Source organism: Crocuta crocuta, unplaced genomic scaffold (genome assembly GCF_008692635.1).
Source record: "Crocuta crocuta isolate KB4526 unplaced genomic scaffold, BGI_CrCroc_1.0 scaffold39, whole genome shotgun sequence".
Taxonomy (NCBI): domain Eukaryota; kingdom Metazoa; phylum Chordata; class Mammalia; order Carnivora; family Hyaenidae; genus Crocuta; species Crocuta crocuta.
Window position 1 is genome coordinate 7,986,024 of NW_027533334.1, and position 20,887 is coordinate 8,006,910.

The following is a 20,887-nucleotide window of genomic DNA, read 5'->3' on the forward strand; positions in this document are numbered from 1 at the left end:
TATTAACACAAACAAACAAGCAAACACTTAGGCCCTACGAATACCTAACACCCAGAGAGAGTGACATCCACATTTGTGAAAAGTCAGTGTCAAAAATATCAGAATCTCAGGAGTGGGAAAAAACACCTAAGACGCGTATCCTGGTGATTCTGGAACCCGATCCCATGAATGGTGTGTATTGGAGTCATGTACGGTGCTTCATAAAAATGACAGACTTGGGGGCCACACCGCAGACGCTCAAGAGTTACTGTCTTTTAGCAAGCTCCCCAGATGCTTTTGATGATCACCGGGTTTGGAAGCCACCGACTCAGTCCACTGCTCCTGCAACTGTTCGGTGACCACGAATCCCCCCGAGTGGTCTTATTCAAGGCAGACCTGGGTCAGGTCCAGGGTGCAGCATGAGATGCTGCCCTTATAACGCCGCGGGTCTCAAGACCACCCTGTAAGAGGCAGGACTGTTCTCCAACCTCCTCCATTTTACTGAGGAAACAGATCAACTGAGCTGCAGGCATGGGTGTCGGGTGGCGGGGAACAAAATGGGCAGAGGGTGAGCAGAAGGGAAGCTGTGGGCCTCGCTGGGCAGGAACGATGGCACAGCAAGCCCTGGGGGAGCCCCCAGAACCTCTCCAGACAACAGAGTCAGGGCTTGCGCCCTAACGACGGTTGCAGGCATTCGGTGGGACATATCAGAACCACGCCAGGTAGTGTCCACAAGCAGGAGAGTCAAGCTCCTGGCCCAGATCCAGCGTGAGGGCTCACAGAAGCCGGACCGGAACCGGCCCGCCCCCGCCCCGCTTCGGCAAGATCAACTGTACATCCACTTGCCAACTGCTGGTACGCAGTGCTCATCAATCACCCGACGCTTCCTCCCACGCCCCCCACACAAGCGGGCGCGCGCGTACACACACACCTCTTGGTTCCTCGCAAGTCGCGACAGGCAATTGTCACCCCCTCTCCTGAGGGCTCTGGGCTAGACACCTTTTCTCCAGGCTCACGTTCCCTCGGCACTTTTGGTCCAGCCCTAGCTGCCGCAACCGGCCCTGCGCGGTGTGGCCCGAATGCACCTTGTCTTGGCTGTACCTCTTGTTTCTGCCCTTGGGCTTCTCGCTGGCCTTCCACGGGCAGCCCACAGAGTAGACTCAGGCATTCTAGGCCCTGTGCAAACCCAGAGGGGCCCCGGAAGGGAACACTCCCTGGGGCAACCCTTGACCAGCAGACCCGAGAGCTGGGAACTGAAGACTGCCTTCTCTCGTGTGGGCAACTCAGAGGCTTGTGTGCCCACGGGCAACCCGCTGAACAATGCACGCTTGGGTCAGCTTCCATTCCTTCCTCCTCCACTCTGCCGGTCTCTACATTTCTGTCCCCTAGGTCACTTCTTCAAATAAACTACCCGCAGGTAAGCTGTTCCAGGCTCTGCTTTTGAGAAATACCAAGCTCATGCGTGCCTCAAGTAGCAGCAGCTGAATCCTGCAGAGCAAGGCAAGAGGAAGCTGGAGGCTTCAGAGAGGGCCCACAGTGACCCAGAAGCTTTGAGACTCCCTGAAGCCAGCAGCCCTGCCTGAGGCTCGCCCAGCTGTGCAGGATTGTGCATGGAACAAATTATGTTGTGTCCAAAAAATAAATTTAAGATCCTCTGTTGAGATGTTGGAAACAAGAAGGAAAGCTAAAGAAATGAGGCTTGTTTAGCCTGGAGAAGAGAAAACGTTTAAAACTCCCTTTCTAGAAGGGCTGGCTCTCAATATTAGCTGACATAAGTGAGGAGGAGGGGAGACAGGCTTAAGCTGGGGCAGAAGGGGCAGGTCAACCACTGTATAGTGCCAAAGGGGACATGGCATCTCTGGGTGAAGTAATGAGCTCCCTGTCATTGGAGGCATTAAGCTTGTGATGGGGCGGGGAGGGGGAAGTGGGGGGACTTCCCAGGGATGACGTGCAGGGATTCATTTTTCAGATACGCAAATTATTTCTTCTCTAGGATCCTCTTCAAAAATCAGAGACTTTCCAAACTAGGATTTTAACAGTATGGATCTGCCCCCAAAGAAAGAATATTGATTGATATGTAACTTCATAACCGTGCCCCCCTCNGAATTGTATTTTAGCTGTTTTTGCGGAGCAGGCTGTTTTCTCATGAGGTCGTGGCACCACCTAGTGGCTCTTTAGTCCATTGCAACATATGCCTCGGATAAAACAGTATCATGTAATTTACTATCAGCGAGGCTTTAAAGCAGCAATTCAACAAAAATATACTGAATACCGGGCATGGTTGAGGGACTCAGCTAGAGCCTAGGGTGCCAGAGTAATCAAATAAGACATGGTCTCCCCTTCGTGAGGCTCACCGCCTAATAAACAAGTAAACAACCAAAGAATTATTATACGTTGTGATACCATCAAGAAATAAACCCCTGTTGTGATAGAAAATAATATAGGCAGAAGACGGCCTCTCTGAGAAATATGAAATCAATGTGGAAGGATGGGGTGGAAGGGGACAGTGGGGGAGAGGGGAAGGAACCTTCCATGAAGGCAGAGTACAGCGCATCCAAGTCCTGGAGTCACCAAGGGCTTGGTTATTCAAGGAACCAAAAAACGAGCCATTGGAGGGAAGAACAAGGAATATTCTGTGATTATAAACATTTCCTAAGTGACAGCACATAGAAGGTTAGCACAGGTTCCTCCAGAATAGTACCTGGTTAAACTTTAATTTTGAAGAAGCGGGAAAGGGAAAAATGCCGTTATGTGAACTTGGTTGTTTGCTCAGGTCCAGCAGGGTCCTACCCGGGGCCATCAGTGTCAGCTGTGCACTCCATTCGAGACAGCCTACATCTGCTCCCACCCTGCATGGCTCCGCATTCTTTGCAGGCTTCTGTGTCCTGGCCTAATTACACCGGAACCTCCTATTAAAAGTCTAGAACTGGTTCTCAAGCCTGGCTGCAAGTCACCTCTGGGAGCTCTTAAGAATCCCGGTGTCTGGCTCACAGCCCTCACCAGTTAAATCAGCATCTCGGGGAGGTGGGCCCCAGGCACCAGGGCTCAGAAAGCTCCCCGAGTGATTCCAAAGTGCAGCCCCATTTGAGAGCTGATGATCTGGAAGGATACTCACCACGAGAAAACCAGAGACCTCATTTTATACTCCCGAGTAGTGAAGGTTATACAAGGAATGAGCCAGGCCCCACTCAGGGCCACCGGCGCTCTCATTAAGTTCCCACCTGGCTGCCTCACAGTGCAGTCGACAGACCTGTGAGCTGGGCCTGCTCACGGCACAGGAGTGGGTGAAGTTCACATGGCCAGATTTCATTCTTTCTCATTGCCATGTAGTATTCCATCGTATAGATAAACCACATCTTCTTGATCCATTCGTCAGTTGATGGACACTTAGGCTCTTTCCATGATTTGGCTATTGTGGAGAGTGCTGCTATGAACATTGGGGTACATGTGCTCCTATGCATCAGCATTTCTGTATCCCTTGGGTAAATTCCTAGCAGTGCTATTGCTGGGTCATAGGGGAGTTCTATTGTTAATGTTTTGAGGAACCTCCACACTGTTTTCCAGAGGGGCTGCACCAGTTTACATTCCCACCAACAGTGTAGGAGGGTGCCCGTTTCTCCACATCCTCACCAGCATCTAGAGTCTCTTGATTTGCTCATTTTAGCCACTCAAACTGGCGTGAGGTGGTATCTCAGTGTGGTTTTGATTTGTATTTCCCTGATGAGGAGGGATGCTGAGCATCATTTCATGTGTCTGTTGGCGTGGGGGAGAAGAAGGGGAAAAATAGCTGGGGAGAGGGAGGGAGGCAAACCATGAGAGACTCTTGAATGCTGAGAACAAACTGAGGACTGATAGCGGTGGGGGGGAGGGGAGGGGTGTGATGGGCATGGAGGAGGGCACTTGTGGGGATGAGCACTGGGTGTTACATGGAAACCAACTTGACAATAATTAAAAAAAAAAAAAAAGAGTGGGTGAGGTTCATTCACACCTTCCCAAAGGTGCAGGGGCTCCAAAGAGCCAGACCTCCTACCGCCACAGCCTCAGCCCAAATCACACATCGGAACAGCCTTGGGGCTTTTCAGAAACACCTCTACTTGGGCCCAATCCGAGATTGCTTTCTGGAGGAGGAGGCCTGGGCTGTCAGGTGATTCCAACGAACAGCCGAACAGCCGGGACTGAAAGCCATGGCTGTCAAGAAGATCTGTGCCTCTGATTTCTGGAAAGAACCACGGTGACCAGAAGTGCTGTGTAACCAGGCTGCCGCTCTGAGGAACCCGCAGCTGCTGGTCTTTGTTACCTTCTATTGCCTGCTAAGCAGCCCAGTCCTGACCAGTTAAGGCTATGACAGAGTGCATCCAGCAGCCAAGAGCCCGCCTCACTCTCCCCTGGGTGTGAGGACCCCCTCTAGGCTTGTGGCAGCCAAGGCAGCAATGCTACAGTGAGTAAGCGATGGGTCAGTCAGGTCCACACTAAACAAGCCCCATACGGAACTGGCAATACGCACTTAAGCTGCACTGGCACCGAGTAGGATTCTGGATGAACGATTACCAAGTTTGTTTTTTTTTTGAGAGAGTGTGCACAGGCACGGGTGTGCATGAGCAGGGGAGGGGCAGAGGGAGAGAGAGAATCCCAAGCAGACTCCACACTGTCAGCACAGAGCCCAATACGACGGTGAACTCATGATCTGTGAGGTCATGACCTGAGCCAAAATCAAGACTCAGACGCTTAGCCAACGGAGTCACCCAGGCGCCCCCTGAAGCTTTTATTTTACCTGGAAGAAACTAGACACACACCTCCAGGCCTAGAAGGATATGTACCAGAGAGGTAACAGTGGTGACATCTGCATGGTGAAAACCCAGGTGATTTTAGATTTTGTTGCTGCTTATCGGCATGTTCTAAGTTTTCAATGATGAATATGTACTGATGTAAAAACATTACTTCTGTGAAGGCTGAGGATGATCGTACAGAACCAGTTCTGTTTCTCACACAACCCAGGAGGGGGGTAGCATGTCTCCTGGTGTTCAGTTCACAACTCTGCTTTAGGACACTTCCTGACTTTGCAAGCTCTGCAAGACTTTGCCCCCGCGACAAGAGGGGCCAGAATGGACTTTTCGGTAGCTCTGTAGCACTGGTCGGATCAAAATAAACATGTTTATTCATGCTCTTGCATGTTTTTCACAGGAGACCATTCCTATATGTTTTTCACAGGAGAAACGCATTCTTCACGGCACATGTGCATATTTTATCATAGTGTTTTGCAAAGTATATTCCATGAAACTAATTTTCTCCGGAAAACAGGTATGAAAAAAGAAAGGGGGGGGGGGGGGAAGGTGTTTGTGAAAAGCCGATTTTCCTTCCTGCAGGTATATCTGCAGGGCCTTGACGACACTAATTCATTGTGAATCTTTAATAGGAGAATATAGACTACAGCTTTCCCCACACTTATTTAGCCATCACATTTTTCCAGGAAACATCTCCAGGGAGCAGGGCTCCCACGAAAAGATTTTGGGAAATGCTGGTCTATCCTCTCAGCACCGAGGTCTTTGACCTACCACAAAACAGAGTTACATGCCATGTTCCACGATGCAGGCAGCAGGCCCCAGGCATGGCGCTGCACGGAATGAGGTCAGGTGACTCACAGCACGCTCAGACTTCTGTCACCCAGCGAGCTAAGCCACAGATGAAGTGGCTCGGAGCCGAGAACACAAATGAGGAATGCTCCAATAAACGTTCACAACTGAACATCAGGTGACACTTTTAATTTATTCTGTTTACAGACACCACTAAGTTACACTATTTTTTCAGTCTCATTTGGGTTGGATACAAATACATCCAGAGGCACAGTGAGAGGAGAAACATCAGACATTTCATTAGCTGCTGTCATACTTGCTGTCTCCCTCCCCAACTTGTCACCCCCAAAGGCATTTACACCAAATGCTACTGCAAAAACCCAACACATTGACATGAAATGCCTACCTGTACACTTAAATTAAAAGAACAAACCCCACTGAAGCTCTGCTAGAAATGAGTGGTGGGAAAACAAGGATCTGACGGTGTGACACACACATGGAAACTCAAAGTGAATGAGCGCCTAGTTTCTCCACAAGTGAAAAAAACCAATGAAGACTGTACTCTTCCTGTGGGACGAGACCTCTCACACCCTGCTCAAACGTCAGGTGGACATCATGACTGCGTGTCTGAAAGCAGCCCGTCATTTTAATCATCACCTTGCAGGGGTGCCTGGGTGGCTCAGTCGGTTAAGCATCCGACTTTGGCTCAGGTCACCATCTCACAGCTTGTGGGTTCGAGCCCCGCGTTAGACTCTGTGCTGAACAGCTCAGAGCTTGGAGCTGCTTCGGATTCTGTGTCCGCCTCTCTCTCTGCTCCTCTCCCACTCACACTCTGTCTCTCACAAAAATAAACATTAAAAAAAGTCATCCCCTTGCAGAGCACTGCACTGTACAGCCACTCTCCCCAAAGTGTGTCCCTAAAAACACTGGTCCTACAAAGTGCTCCTTGCAAAAGGAAGTTTGGCATCAAAAAGATTTAGAAGATAGTGTAGGCTGTTATCGACTTCCTGGAGAGGCGCAATGTGCATTATCACAGGGAAGGTTCTAGAAATCCTTTAAAAAGAAATGCATAACTGGGTTTAATCCAGAGTTTCCCCAATCAATCTGACCTTGGGATCTTTTTTTTTTTTTTGATAACATATTTCACAGATTTTTTTACTTACTAGATCACCAGTTTACTATAAGAGGATATAACTCAGAACAGCCAGACAGAGGGATGCACAGGGCAAGGTGTGGGAAAGGGCAAGGGGCCCCTGCCGTCTCCAGGGGGCGACTCTGTCCCCATTATCCACATGTTCACCAACCTGGAAGCTCCCTGAACCCAGTCCTCTTGGGTTTTTCTGGTGACTTCCCTGCACTGCATCATCCATGACCACCTCATAGAACATATTTTGAGAAATCATCCTCTATTGTTTTTGTGAGAGATTCTTTGCAAAGACAAAAAGCACAGAAAAATCAAGAAACTCCTAGAGTCATGCGTTGGTCAACAGCAAAGAGAACAAAGGGTCCTAACGACCAGAGCCCCATTCAGATGCCACCCCAACACCTCTGCCATAGACCGAGCCTGCACGACAAAGGGCAATAATACATTTTCCACAATTTCCATCTGCTGATGTAAAGCGTTAGGCACGCAGGTTCCGGTATGGAATTGAACACGGTCCAGACAGGAGAACCCTGTTTCATGCACAGAGGCCGGATGTTGAGAGCCTTTTCTGCAGCAATCAAGTCATTAAACAACCACTGTTGCTTATCACACGTCTACAAGGCTTTTCAAACAGACTTCACTGTCCTTTGTTCCTAATAAAAAAGGAACAAGGAAACTAAGAGCTTCTGATTATTTTCAGCAAGAATGACGCGGACCAAGAAGTCAAAACGTAAAAGCTGCTGGCTCTATACGCCAAATAATTTTAAGGTGTTGCAGCAAGGGCAGGGAAAGATGGAGATGATCTTGGAATAGTGGAATGATGTCAGTACCGCATCACATGCATGATACAGAATTCTTTTATTGTCTCCGAGGCATTTCACATGGTACTTCAAAACAGAAGGTGGCGAAAACAAAGTCCCTCCAGTGGTGGGACTTGGCAAACACGGTTATTATCTACGCCCTGCAAGGACGTAAGCCAGCATTCACACCTCCACGGCGATCCTGGCAAACCGATACTGCAAGGAGGCGGGGGCCCTCAGGAGCACCAGGCCCCTCTCCGCAGCTGGCTGCCCGGACAGCGTCTCCAGCAGACCCGTCAGGCTAACAAAGCCCAGAGCTTCTCCGCAGCCCACGGCCATGGAGAAATCTCCCTGCGTGACAAAACCGAGGAGGACTCTGGAGCAATGAGAAGTCACAACCGGGAGAGGGCCTGACCACAAGCCCAGGGTCAGAGCGTCGGGCCCGGCCGCAGGGTGCTCCCCCACCGGACCCTCAGACACGGCGCCCCCTCGGTTCTGCCTCCTCTCGATTTTCTTCTTCTCTTTCTGTTTCCGGATCTTGCTCTTGAATGGGTCGCTGTGCTTGGATTCCTGGGGCCCACAGTAGAGCCGATCCTGCCTGAGCTGGAGGAGGTCCTCCCTGGCCGGGACACAGATCATGGCATGCGGCTCGGGGCTGCCCTTGCCCAGCAGGGACAGGCTGACCCATACCAGGGCCCGGGGGAAGCGGTCCGACAGGGCCAGGCAGGCCTCGCTGCTCAACGCCTGCTGCCTGCTTCCAGGGGCTCGCAGGGCTGCCCCGCGGGGTCCAGACCCGGGCCCACACCAGGCTGACAGCTGCTTCAGGGATTTTCTACTCCTATATGAAATCGGAGACACACGTTTGAGGATATTTTGTTTGAGGAGAAGACATGCAATTAGAAGATTGGGCACTGCTGGAGTTAATTTGATTTTTTTTAATACTCTATGTGGGAATGGATCAAAACTCTAATTTTTTAAAAATTAAAAACAGACATTAATATACTTTCGTAATGATACTTTCCTTTTTATGTGACTACTATTCTTAGACACTGAAGGATTCAAGGTTTAAGAAGTTGAAGGCAGGAAAAAATAAGACAGATAGAATCTAAGGCTGAGAGAGACAGTTATAGGAAATGAAGGAAGGATATGAAATTATAAGGTTACTATATAAAAAATCAACATAAGGCAAGAGAGGTGAGCACTTATGGAAACCTGAGCACAGAACAGAGGGTGACTGTTAAGCACACTCTAACAGGCTACGGCAGGAGCACATTGGTACGGAAGCCTCTCCCACGTGACGATGTTCCAATGAACAGGCACCTAATTGCTCATAAGTTCAACTCACTGAAAAGGAACTAGAAAAATTCTAGCTCAGTGATTTAAGGAAAGAACGCCTGCTCAGAGCTTAGAGAGGTTCCTCATTCCTGAAGGTTACAGTCATCAGGGTACTGCATGGGAAGAAAGATCAAATGGAACAGGTCACAGGGAACAGCTGCTTTGGTTTATGTCTATGCACAATAATACTTTAAATCGTTTGGTCACTTAGTATCCTGCCCCAAAAATCAAATGTGACTCGGCTGTTTCCCTGAGCCCTCTATGGACACTGGAGAAATGGCTTTCCCCTTCAGAGAGTCCAGCCCTTTCCTCGAGCTTTGCATAAAGGAACAAAGACAACGTTTACATCCTGTAGCCTGGTCAGCACTGAAACACATCCGGAAGTCGTGTGCACTTACCTAAGAACACAGAGGAGACTGCTGGTGGCTTCTGGGCCCGTTACCCACTCAGTCCCCATCTGAGCTGGACACGCTGTGTCCATTACTTCTCTGGGCTCGCTGGGGCTGCTTAGAGATGTGCCCACTTCCTCAGGTGGCTGATCAGTTTTCTGAGGTGTGGGGACACAAGGCACCTTCTCTCTTCTCAAGTCCCTCTCCTCACCACGTGGAGAGGAAGCCACAGATGATTCCTCTTGGGCCTGGACTCTTGATTCCCACTCTTGCGTTAACTGCTCCCACGGATAGCAGAAAGGTGCCAGGGTGCCAAGCTTAACATAGTTGGGCCGTTTTGCAGGAGGGCGCCTGGTGAAAACCAAGGAGGAGATCTAATTTTGCACAGTTTAGGATTGGACCATTAAAATAATTATGGCCATTTGTACTCCATCTCTATTTAAAAAAGAAACATACCAAAAAAAAAGTTTTCCAAGAAATATGAGTAACAACCAACTCTTCAGTTTTAATTTTGATTTTATTTTTATTTTTTTATTTGAGAGAGAGCGAGCAGACAAGCAGGGGAAAGGAGCAGAGGAGCATGGAGCCTGACATGGAGCTCGATCCCATGACTGTGAGATCATGACCTGAGCCAAAATCAAGAGTCAGACACTCAATCACCTGAGCCACCCAGGCACCCCTCTTTGATTTTAATTTTAAAAGGCAAGGCATCCACAAAGCGGCCCCACGTGGCCCCTGCACCACACAACGTTCTCCATTCTAAAGGAACAGAAAGGGCGGTGGTGAAGTTCCTCCCTCACTCTGGACCTGTGGCTGCTGAAACATGCCCCCGGGGTACCTGCCTCACTCGGAGACCTTTAAAAGGAAATTAATGACTCAGCTGCCCTACAAGAGATAGTGTCATTATCAGTTTCTTAACATAACCTTCCAGAGGCATTTTCTGTACACATGTGCAGATATGTACCTATTTCTTTCCTTTCTGTACCCATTTTACACAAATGGTGACATACCAGGTAGAGCACTTTTTGCCTAACTCTTTTCATGTAACAAAATACCTTGGAGATCATTTTATGTTAGTACATTAAGAAATCCCTCATGCTTTTATAAAAGGCTGCATACTATCTTCCACCATTGCGAGTCCACCCTAGTTTACTTAGATAGTCCACTACTGCAGGACTTCTGCTTCTATACATAATGCTGCAGTGAATAACCTTGACAATGTCACACCTGCACAAGTACATCCACAAGGTAAGTTCCTGGAATGGAACTGCTAAAGCACAGACTGTTGGCATTTGCAATTTTGAGCAACATTTCCAAACTGCTCCTCACAGGGTGAGAGCAATTGACCTTCCCAGCAATGAATGAGAGACGAAGAACCTTTGAGAAATGCCACAAGGCACTCCGGGCTGGAGGACTCTTACAGAGTCCCAGACCCTGTCATCAGACTGACAGTCTCCTGTGGGCCAGGCCCTGACATTCCCTCCCCCACATGCTTCTTCATGCCTCAGGACCCCGAATGGAAATGAACCTGTAGACTTAACCGCGGTTCAGTGTGAGTCTATACTCTGGAGACTGAACCAGATGTGTTCTGACCTTCCAAGAGGGGCAGCTGGTGAAAAACACTCCCAGGGAACTTGCCTAACCTGCAGACCTTTAGGTGGAAATAAATGAGCAATTTATACAAAACACGCATGCACGCACACACACACACACAAAATGATGAAAAACACTTAAAATATTGGGCTCTGCACTGAGGGTGCAGAGCCTGCTTTGAATTCTCTCTCCGTCTCTCTCTGTCCCTCTCCCATTTGCTCGCGCTCTCTCTCTATCTCTCTCTCAAAATCATAAATAAACTTTCAAGATCAAGAAATAAATAAAAGCTGGTGCTATCCTGTTACTGGGAGTGAGGGAAACGGGCACTCCCCTAACTACAGATGAAACCCTAAATTAATACAAACAGGGGTGCCTGGGTGGCTTAGTCGGTTGGGCGTCCGACTTTCGCTCAGGTCATGATCTCGCGGTTCGTGGGTTCGGGCCCCACGTCGGGCTCTGTGCTGACTGCCAGCTCAGAGCCTGGAGCCTGTTTCAGAGTCTGTGACTCCCTCTCTCTCTGACCCTCCCCTGCTCCCGCTGTCTCTCTCTCTCCTAGAAATAAATAAAACATTTAAAAAAAAAATAAATGTAAAAAAAAAATAAATTAATACAAACAGCAATTTGTCAATAGTACAGCAAATCCCTGAGATGTGTATCTTTTTTTTTTTTAACCAGAGACCTTACTTACTTGTGGGATCTGGCCTAAGGTCAGTGCTCTCTTCCCTCCAGCTCCTCTCCAGAGGCAGCGGTTTGTTTCCTGACGTCCCATGGGCCTGAGCCGGGCAGACATCCTGCTGATGCCCACAGACCACCTTCCGCTCCTTCCTCCCCAAGACCCCAGCCCCCCTGAAGCACGCGACATCAGATACACCACTGGCCCTCCCTCGTCAGCCAGGCCCTCCCAGCTGCCCACACACCCACTCCTAGCCCAGCCCACTCAGCCCTCCCCACCACAGGCCAAGCTCCAGAGCTTACTGTACATTTACCATCTCCTCGCCGCACACCACGGCTCTGCACCTCTCTCTTCAGAAAGCTTACACTCCTGCTCGTGTACCCTAGACCCGCCCCACCCAGCAAAGCCCATCCCAGGCACATCCAACCCTCCAACCCCCCCATGCCAGCTCTGATGGGCAGAACAGAGGTGGGCGAGAAGACACAGCAGTTGTGAACAGCCCTACCGTAAACACGGAACTCAACTGGGCTCCCTTCCAACTCTCCAGTCAATTCTGTGTCCTGCGTTCCTGGAAAACTGTCTACATGGATCCTTCTCTCCTCAGACCTCCAGCAGCCTCTGGTCCCTTCTTATTCCTAGCGGATAACCTTGCCTCTCTGTTCACTGAGAAGGCGGTCACGATCAGGAGAGTACTACCTAAGCTCTGCACCAGAGTCTATCCTACCTAAATCTGTATTCACGACTCGGAGCCAGCCTTCCAGGCTGCTAAAATGAGATCTGAGCCCGACCCTATGGGATACCGTGCCCTCTCCCACACTCAAGGGCTCTGCTCTTGCCATGTGAGCCTCCCTCCCATCTCCTGGATCGCTCCCACCAGCTCCGAAACATGTGCTTTCATCAAGAGTATAAGCTCTGAAGCGCCTGGGTGGCTCAGCTGGTTGCGTGTCTAGTTGAGCGTCTGACTCTTAATTTCAGCTCAGGTCACGATCCCAGGGTCGAGCCCTGCATTGGGCTCTGTGCTGAGTGTGGGGCCTCCTTTTCATTCGCCCTTGGCCCCTCCCCAGCTCTCCTCACATGCATGTTCTCTCTCGCTCTAAAACAAACAAACAAAAAGAGTATACGCTCCAAGAGGGCAGGAACAGACCCTGCCTGCCTTCCCCTGCTGTCGCCACAGTGCCTAGAAGGTGTTTGACACATAGTAGGTTCTAAATAAACATATATAAAATGAATGAATAAATCGGATAAATGTGTAAAGATGCTTATGAAAAGCTGTTTATAGAAGCACAGAGCCCAAAATGAGAAATAACCTCGAGGGCCCCTGATAAATTACGGTACAACCACACTGCAGTCCTGGGCAACTGTTCGGAGATATTTTGAGCAAGGGTTGGCAGATTGATTCACACATCACACCTGGGCCGCTGTCTGCTTTTAAATGACCCATGAGCTAAGAAGCTTTTACATTCTGAAATGGTTAAAAAAAAAAAAAAAAAAAAAAAAAAGAATATCCTATGGCACATGAAATTACATGAAATTCAAACTTGAGTGTCCACAACCAGAGTGAGACCGGCATACAGCCATGCTCATTCATTTATGCACCGTGTGAGGTGGCCTTTGTGACACAAGGCAGATCTGAGCTGCCATTGAAACCAAAGGGCCCACAAAGCCAAAAATATTTATCATCTGGTCTTTTGCGAAAAAAGTTTGCCAACACTTGGTTTAGAGTCACATTTATTGATATGGGAAAACCATCTATAATACATTACTAAATTAAAAAAGCAGGTTTTGAAATAATATTCATAATATAATCCCTTTTTAAAAAAAAAATTATACCGAGGAGCACCTGGGTGGTTTAGTCTGTTAAGCATCTGACTTTGGCTCAAGTCATGATCTCATAGTTTGTGAGTTTGAGTCCCGCATGAGGCTCTGTGCTGACAGCGAGCACAGAGCCTGGAGCCTGCTTCAGATTCTGTGTCTCCCTCCCTCTCTGCCCCTCCCGTACTCACACTCTGTCTCTCTGTCTCAAAAATAATACACATTAAAAAAATTTTTTTTTTTTTTTACATTGTACCTCAAAGGCACCTTGGTGGCTCAGTCAATTGAATGTTCAACTCTTGATTTTGGCTCAGGTCATGATCCCAGGGTCATGAGATCAAGCCCTGAGTTGGGCTCTGTGCTAAGCATGGAGCCTGTTTAAGATTCTCTCTTTCTTTCTCTCTCCCTCTCTGCTCCTCCTCAGTTCGAGCCTACACGTGCTCTCTAAATAAATAAATAATAAATAAGTTAAACATTCTAGAAAAAAAATTTGTACTTAAGAAAAATTTGTATCCTTGAAAAAGCAGGTAATAAGTCTTAAAATAGTTTGGTCATAAAAAAAAAGAAAAAGAAAAATCTGTATGCGTGAAAAAAAATCTGAAGGATGAGAATTAAGTATTACTGTCAATTATTTAACAAACACATAGAAGACTGGAGCTACATATTATAGGAGGCACAAAATACATGATCACTGCCCTGGTAAGCCGGCAGTCCCTGAAAGCGTCCCTGTGATTTCACTCTTATTCATTCACCAGTCACTCGACGAAGTCTGAAAACCAGGCACAGCCTGCCTCTGTGGCTGCGGTGGTGAACAGAAAAGCACAGTAACTCAGCTCACGGTCAAGGAACTACAACATCCCACTTTCCACTCCTCCATCTATCAACTAATAAAAGTTATTAAGAACACTGTGCACCAGGCACTGGCTAGACGTCACAGATTCCACAACAAACAAGAGAGTTTCTGTGTTTCTGGAGCCCAGAGTAGTAGGATACCGCTTCTCCAAGTTAGCATACACTTCATAGTAGAAAGGTTGGTGAAGACCCTCACTGGCCACTCCCCCAGTGAGAAAAAAGAAAAATCAGTCTAGATGGATAGATACCAAAATGCAAAAACAGTGCTTATCTCTTTGGATGGAAGGAATACACCAGTTCACAAAGCATTTTTGCACATTACCATAGCTTCATTAAAATGTCATAAATAGGGGCGCCTGGGTGGCTTAGTCGGTTAAGCGTCCGACTTTCGCTTAGGTCATGATCTCGCGGTTCGTGGGTTCGGGCCCCGCGTCGGGCTCTGTGCTGACTGCCAGCTCAGAGCCTGGAGCCTGTTTCAGTCTGTGACTCCCTCTCTCTCTGACCCTGCCCTGCTCACGCTGTCTCTCTCTCTCTCTCCTAGAAATAAATAAAAACCTTAAAAAAAAATTTTTTTAAAAAATGTCATAAATATAGGGGCGCCTGGGAGGCTCAGTCAGTTAAGCATCTGACTTCGACATAGGTCATGATCTTGGCTCAGGTCATGCTCTCGCTGTTCACAAGTTCGAGCCCCATGTTGGGCTCTGTGCTGACAGCTCAGAGCCTGGAGCCTGCTTCAGATTCTGGTCTCCCTCTCTCTCTCCACCCCTCCTCTGCTCACAATCTGTCTCTCTCTCTCAAAAATAAAGAAAAACATTAAAAAAATTTTTTTTAAATTTCATAAATATGTATTACCTCAATAACGTTATACAAAACACAACTTGTATTTTGAGGGGGCAGGGGCTAGTCATGGAAATCCTGAACAAGTGTCTGAAACAGGCCCATAATTTAGGCATGCACCATCATCAAAGAAGGGTCTATAGCCTGGAAGGGCCAGATTGTAAGACAGTCCTGACTTAATTATGTCTTGGTTATGTGAACTCAAGGAAAAGTCTATGAAAACTGCACGTAGTGTAAGAGTTACTGAAGCCATTCCAAATGTGACTGGCCAAAGTGGGTGGGCCCTTCCCTTCCTAATAAGACATTAGGAAACTAGAGAAGCCAGTTTCTTACCTTTTGTACTTTTCAAGGAGATTCTTGGCTTGCTCTTCAGCAAAAAGAACCCCAGCAGGGCAGTCTGGGAAATCACCAGGGATGTCAGGCAATCTTTTATACTGAGAATGCACCATAGCCTCTTTTAACCCACCAACTCTGGCGCCTCGATAGATCTAAAAGAAATGTCAGAAAGATCTTAACAATATACCAAATTACAGAAAAATTAGTGCTTAATGTTTGTTTGGGGAAAAGGGAATAAACCTAAATGCCCATCAAAAGAGAAAGGGTAAGTGCGGGCTAATCCTACAATGGATTATACAACAGCAAAAATGATGACACAGAGCTTCACCAATCAATATGGAAAAATTTGTGTTGAGTGAATACGGTAGGTTGCAAAAGCATATATATGGTGAGGTACATAAAGTTTAAAAACATGTCAAATATAGTTAACTTTAGGATACAAGCATACTTAATAAAACTATAAAATTAGGCAAAGTAGTGACAAACACCGAAAATAGGAATAGTGATTCTTTTAGGAGGAGGATTGGAAATGGAACTGGAGAGAGAAAGAAAGAGAGAGAGCTTCCAACAAATCTGTAATGTTTTACTTCTTAGGCCAGATGGTGGGTGAAGGGTACACAGGTATTCATTATATCAAGATCTATACTTTTTTGTATGCTTGAAACACTTCATAATTTAAAGATTAGAATTATTTTAAAATACTCCCACTCTTTTTTTATGAAGTAAGTTCTATGCCCAACATGGGGCTCGAACTCAGAACCCTGAGATCAAGAGTTGCACTGCTCTACCAACTTAGCCACCCAGGTGCCCCGAAATATTCTCATTCTTAAATGATTAACTGGGTATCTCTTGTACTAGGCATAACTGCTAAAACTAATCACCTGTGTGAATCTGAGAGTTCTACATGTTTTTTCTAATCTATTAAAATAATAATTTAGGGGCTCCTGGGTGGATCAGTCGGTTAAGTATCTGACGTCAGCTCAAGTCATGATCTCACTGTTCGTGGGTTCAAGCCCCGTGCTGACAGCCAGCTCAGAGCCTGAAGCCTGCTTAAGATTCTGTGTCTCCCTCTCTCTGACCTTCCCCTGCTCATGCTGTCTCTCTCTCTCAGAAATTAAAAAAAAAAAAAACATTAAAAGAAATAATAATAATTTTTAACTATTCAGAAGGAAAAAAACACTGGATTTTCATAAAAATTTTAGCTGCAGTTAATAAGAATATATGGTCAGCACTTAAAAAGTGAAAACTGTATTCTATACATCTATAAACATTAGAAAATTATAAAAATTCTTTTTTTAATGCTTATTTATTTTTGAAGGAAAGAGAGACAGAGTGTGAGCAGGGAAGGGACAGAGAGAGAGGGAGACACAGAATCTGAAGCAGATTCCAGCCTCTGAGCTGTCAGCACAGAGCCTGATGCAGGGCTCGAACCCATGAACCATGAGATCATGACCTGAGCCAAAGTCGAATACCCAACTGACTGAGCCACCCAAGCACCCCAAAAATTCTTTTAAAATGTAACAAATTTCTTCCACGGGGAAAAAAAAAACAACAACTCAACATTTCATTGCCACTACTATTGAAAAATTAGGACAGTTTTAAAATTTCAAAAATTCACATTATGTCAGCCCAACTCTTATTAATGAAAATCTGGTTCCAGGGATCTTATGACATATCTCATACCAGAATTACAGCTCAAAGGGTAGAAAAATAGAACTCAATTTCTAAGTTGTGTGTGATGTCCAAAACGCTTTCAGCACGCGGTATTTACCGGGAATGTAGTTTACACACTGTAAAGTCGGAATCGAAAAGGAACTTACAAACGGGATCCAGAAAGCCATGCCCCAGCCCTTTGGGAGCAGGACGTCCCAGCCACTTCCCCAGCCTCGGCGGTCGTCACCGGCCACCCGTCCCGGCTGTTGAATCAAAAGTATAGGTATCTTGGATTCGTGGGGACCTAAAACAAGCTGTGACCCAGGCACCAGCAATTCACTTCTCTTCCGGTTTAAATCCTAAAGTGGAAGAAAATAATACAAGACAAACAACCCTAATTTTCTGGGAGATTCTACTGGTTCTACTTGTAAGCTGCTTTAGAAAGATAAATGCTCTTTTAAAAACACAAGAAAGAAATGTTCTCAGTAAATAAATGTGAGCCATTTGAAATACATGGTATTCCTCTTACGGTGATTTTCCTCTATACAAGAGCTTTGTTAGAAAATGCCAAATTATCTTAAATTTGAGCTACAATATACCAGATGGCTCAACGTTATAAAATAATACACATTCATTCTGCTAATCTCTTGGATCAGGATTAATCTTATCTTCTGATTCTCAGTCCCTGCATTTACTTTGGTTAAGATTTGTAGTCATGAGGTGAAAGAGGTACGAACAATAAACAACTTTTCAAGGAGAGAGGGGCAAGTGGGAAATGCTCTGGCTCCTGAGAAACTTTCTCACCAGGTCTTAAAGATTTAGAAGAGAAGATGCTGTAAATTATTTGTTAGGTGTACTGTAGGGAGCAGTGAACAACATCTTCTCAGACTTTTCCTGCCAGCTGTAAAAAGAGATGAACAGGGAGGAGAGAAGCCTATACAGGCGAAACTATACAAGACACTGCCTCCATGTTGCCAAGTCTAATTGCCCCCTCACGGATACCCCTCAAGCCTGATCAAGCCCTGATACTCCCTTTTTTACCTCTGGCTGAGTTTCCTCTACCATCTCTACATGTTGGAAATTCCAAAATATCTATCTCCTTAGCCGGGACTTTGCCTCCTGGGATCAAAACTTGCCACCTGGGCATCTGTTCCCGGAAGTCTGAGGCCCTTCACACTCAGCTTACCCAAGATTGAACTCATTGTCCCCACTGCATCTGCTCTCTTCCCGTGTTCCCCACCTAGCTGAATGATGCCACAATTCCCATCGTTCAGTCACTCATTCATTCGCCCATTCACATATTTACTGCCTATTCATTTACTCATCCATTCAAATGTTTATTGAACACCAATTCTATGCCAAACGCTTTTCTAGAACTTGGGAATGCAGCAGTGACAAATCAGCCTCAGGCTCTCTTTTACCTGAGGTACTGTATCTAAGCTAGACTGTCGGGAACTAACCTACAAGTCTCCTCCTTCCCCACTTCCCATTATCCAAGCAACTACTGTGTCTTGTCGGATTTACCTTCAGGAATCTGTATTCAACCCCAGGCTCTCTACTCCAGCCACACTGCCTCAGTTCAGGCCCCCATCACGTCCTCAGTTAAGGACTACTTCCAGGGTCTCTTTTAAGGCCATCCAACCACAAGTCCTCTCTCTGGCCCCATCCTAGTCTAATGCACCTTCCACAGTGCTGCCATGTCTGATCACGTGGCCAGCTTAAAACCTTCAATGGTGCTCGACGTCTGCTGTCCAAATCCTTAAAATGCCTCAAGGTCTTTTATGCTCTGGCCCCTATTTATTTCTTCATCTCCTGCCTCACTCTCAACTCCAAGCCACCAATCTACTTGGAGATTCGTGAACACATTATATCCTGTTTTTAGCCTGGGCCCTGGCACATGCTGGTCTCACTTCCGGCAATCCTTTCTCCACTACAGCCTTCGCTCCTGGCCCCAAGAAGTCTTGTTCATTCTGAGCACCCATCTAAGAGCTCAAATTCCAGCTCTTCCATCCAAGAAGCTTCCCCCAATTTCCCTCATCTGGGCCTGGTACCCTTTCTTCGGCTTCCTTTGACCCTATACTTTTTCAAACACACCCTAGCCCTCTATCTCACCATCTACTACGATTCCTGGTCCTGGTAGGAGGCTCAATCATTGTGAAACTAAAGATACAACATTTATAAGGGGGAGAAAAAACAATAAGAGAAAAATGTATTTAAACCATGGGATTATCATTTCAAGAAACATTCTCTGTATTAACGTTTTCTAGAAATTATTCTTCTCTAAGAACAGAAGAAAATCATAAGGGATCAAAAGATTGAAAATAAAAGGAAGTCTATGAGATTCTATAGAGGATGAAATAACTTTCATAGTGTCTAGAGTGAGGAGTTTCAACCTGTCCTCAGGACTTTACCAATAAACCTTATACTATTAGTTACCTGATCCGAGATTTTATTCTCTGTGACATTCTTACAGAGAGCTTGGTTCCAAATAAAGCTATGCGCACAGTCCACAGGCACACCCTCCAGGAGCAGCTGTCTAACTTTCTCATTATCTAAGAGGGAAAAGAAATAGCCTTCAAACTACATCCTTCAGTTCAATGAAGTCAAGCTCTATAAACATTGCCGCCTGCCCTTCTATTATGAGAAAATGTTCTGTAGGTACTCAGCTTCTCTAGAAGAATTTACTTGACGAGAAATTAAGTTATCTCTATAGCTAGTATCATAATAATCTGTGAAAGAGCAAAGGCTCCTAAATTTGTATTTTTAACATTTATTCTTAGTGTGTAAGATATAAATATCATATTCAACTGCCTGTAAAGAACTAACGCGTGTAATTCCACATTTAAGATTATCAAATTCTAGGAACCACTGCAGAGGTGAATAATTTCTTTCTAATGTGTTATGACAGTACAAGCCGTATTTTAACCATTGGTTTCATGGTTCTTCCTATCAGTCCTGGCCCACTGGTGGTGAGCCAACAGATACCAGCATCCTCTTCTGCCCTATTATTTCAAGTCTCTTACAACCGGTTCTCATTGAACTGAGTATCTATTCCTTCTGTAAAACATGTTTTTCTCATTCCTTTAAGATGAGCATATTTTCTGTGAAATATATTGTTTCATCCCTTTAAATAAACTACAGCATGCCAAAAAGTACTCTAGTGGAAAAAAAAGAGAGAAACTTTTTCGATTCTCAACATATATATTGATAGAAGAGATTTCCTACACTCAGTCATTTAAACACTAGGGGTAAAAAAAAAAAAAATCTTCCAAATGTTATTTTCTTGAACTGAAAAATTAAAAGAAAAAGAATTAAAAAAAAAACCAGACAATTCCTGAGTTTTGGCTTAGGTCTAAACTGCCTACATAGAAAGGTCACTCAAAGGCACATACCTGCATGGGTCTGATGGCCGGGGAAAAAAAAATAAGTTGGAAGCGACTGAGCCACAATGACATATTTCAGGGAAGAACAAAGATAGAGAATATTAAATTGATGAAAAGATCTGAGATAAAAGCTCCGTAAAGCAGAAAGTGCTTCTAGTCCGCTATTCCTCATGGAGATAATAACCAACAGTATCCCGAGCAACAGTGCTGTGTGCCCCGGAAGTTCACACAGCCTGTCTAGGAGCAAACAGGCTCCGTTTCAAACAGCCCCTGTCTACCCAGAATGCCCTCCTATGGGGTCCCGCCATAGACAGAGTGACAGAACTGGGATTCTGTTCAGACCTGGCTGCAGACAAGACATGGCACAGGAAAGCATGACCTCATCTCTAAATAGTCCAAAAAATAATAATAAATAAATAGATGAAACAAAGTAGGTAGTATATCCAGACAATGGAATTTTATTCATAATTAAAAAGAAATGAGCTATCAAGCCATGAAAAGACATGGAGGACTCTTCAATGACTATCACAA

The 20,887-nt window shown here is 46.0% G+C and overlaps 1 protein-coding gene across 1 annotated transcript in view; it reads right to left on the minus strand.

Annotated features, from left to right (window-relative positions):
* Nucleotides 1–5,735: 5,735 nt before the first annotated feature.
* POP1 (POP1 ribonuclease P/MRP subunit) overlaps nucleotides 5,736–20,887 on the minus strand; it is a 35,711-nt gene continuing 20,559 nt past the window's right edge. Inside the window, exons 12-16 of the mRNA XM_077748235.1 lie at nucleotides 19,410–19,525; nucleotides 17,141–17,332; nucleotides 15,318–15,472; nucleotides 9,227–9,568; nucleotides 5,736–8,331 (exon numbers count right to left, since the gene is read on the minus strand). Of these exons, the coding sequence (XP_077604361.1) occupies nucleotides 7,677–8,331; nucleotides 9,227–9,568; nucleotides 15,318–15,472; nucleotides 17,141–17,332; nucleotides 19,410–19,525 (1,460 nt within the window). The 3' untranslated portion in view covers nucleotides 5,736–7,676. The remainder of the gene's footprint in view (nucleotides 8,332–9,226; nucleotides 9,569–15,317; nucleotides 15,473–17,140; nucleotides 17,333–19,409; nucleotides 19,526–20,887) is intronic.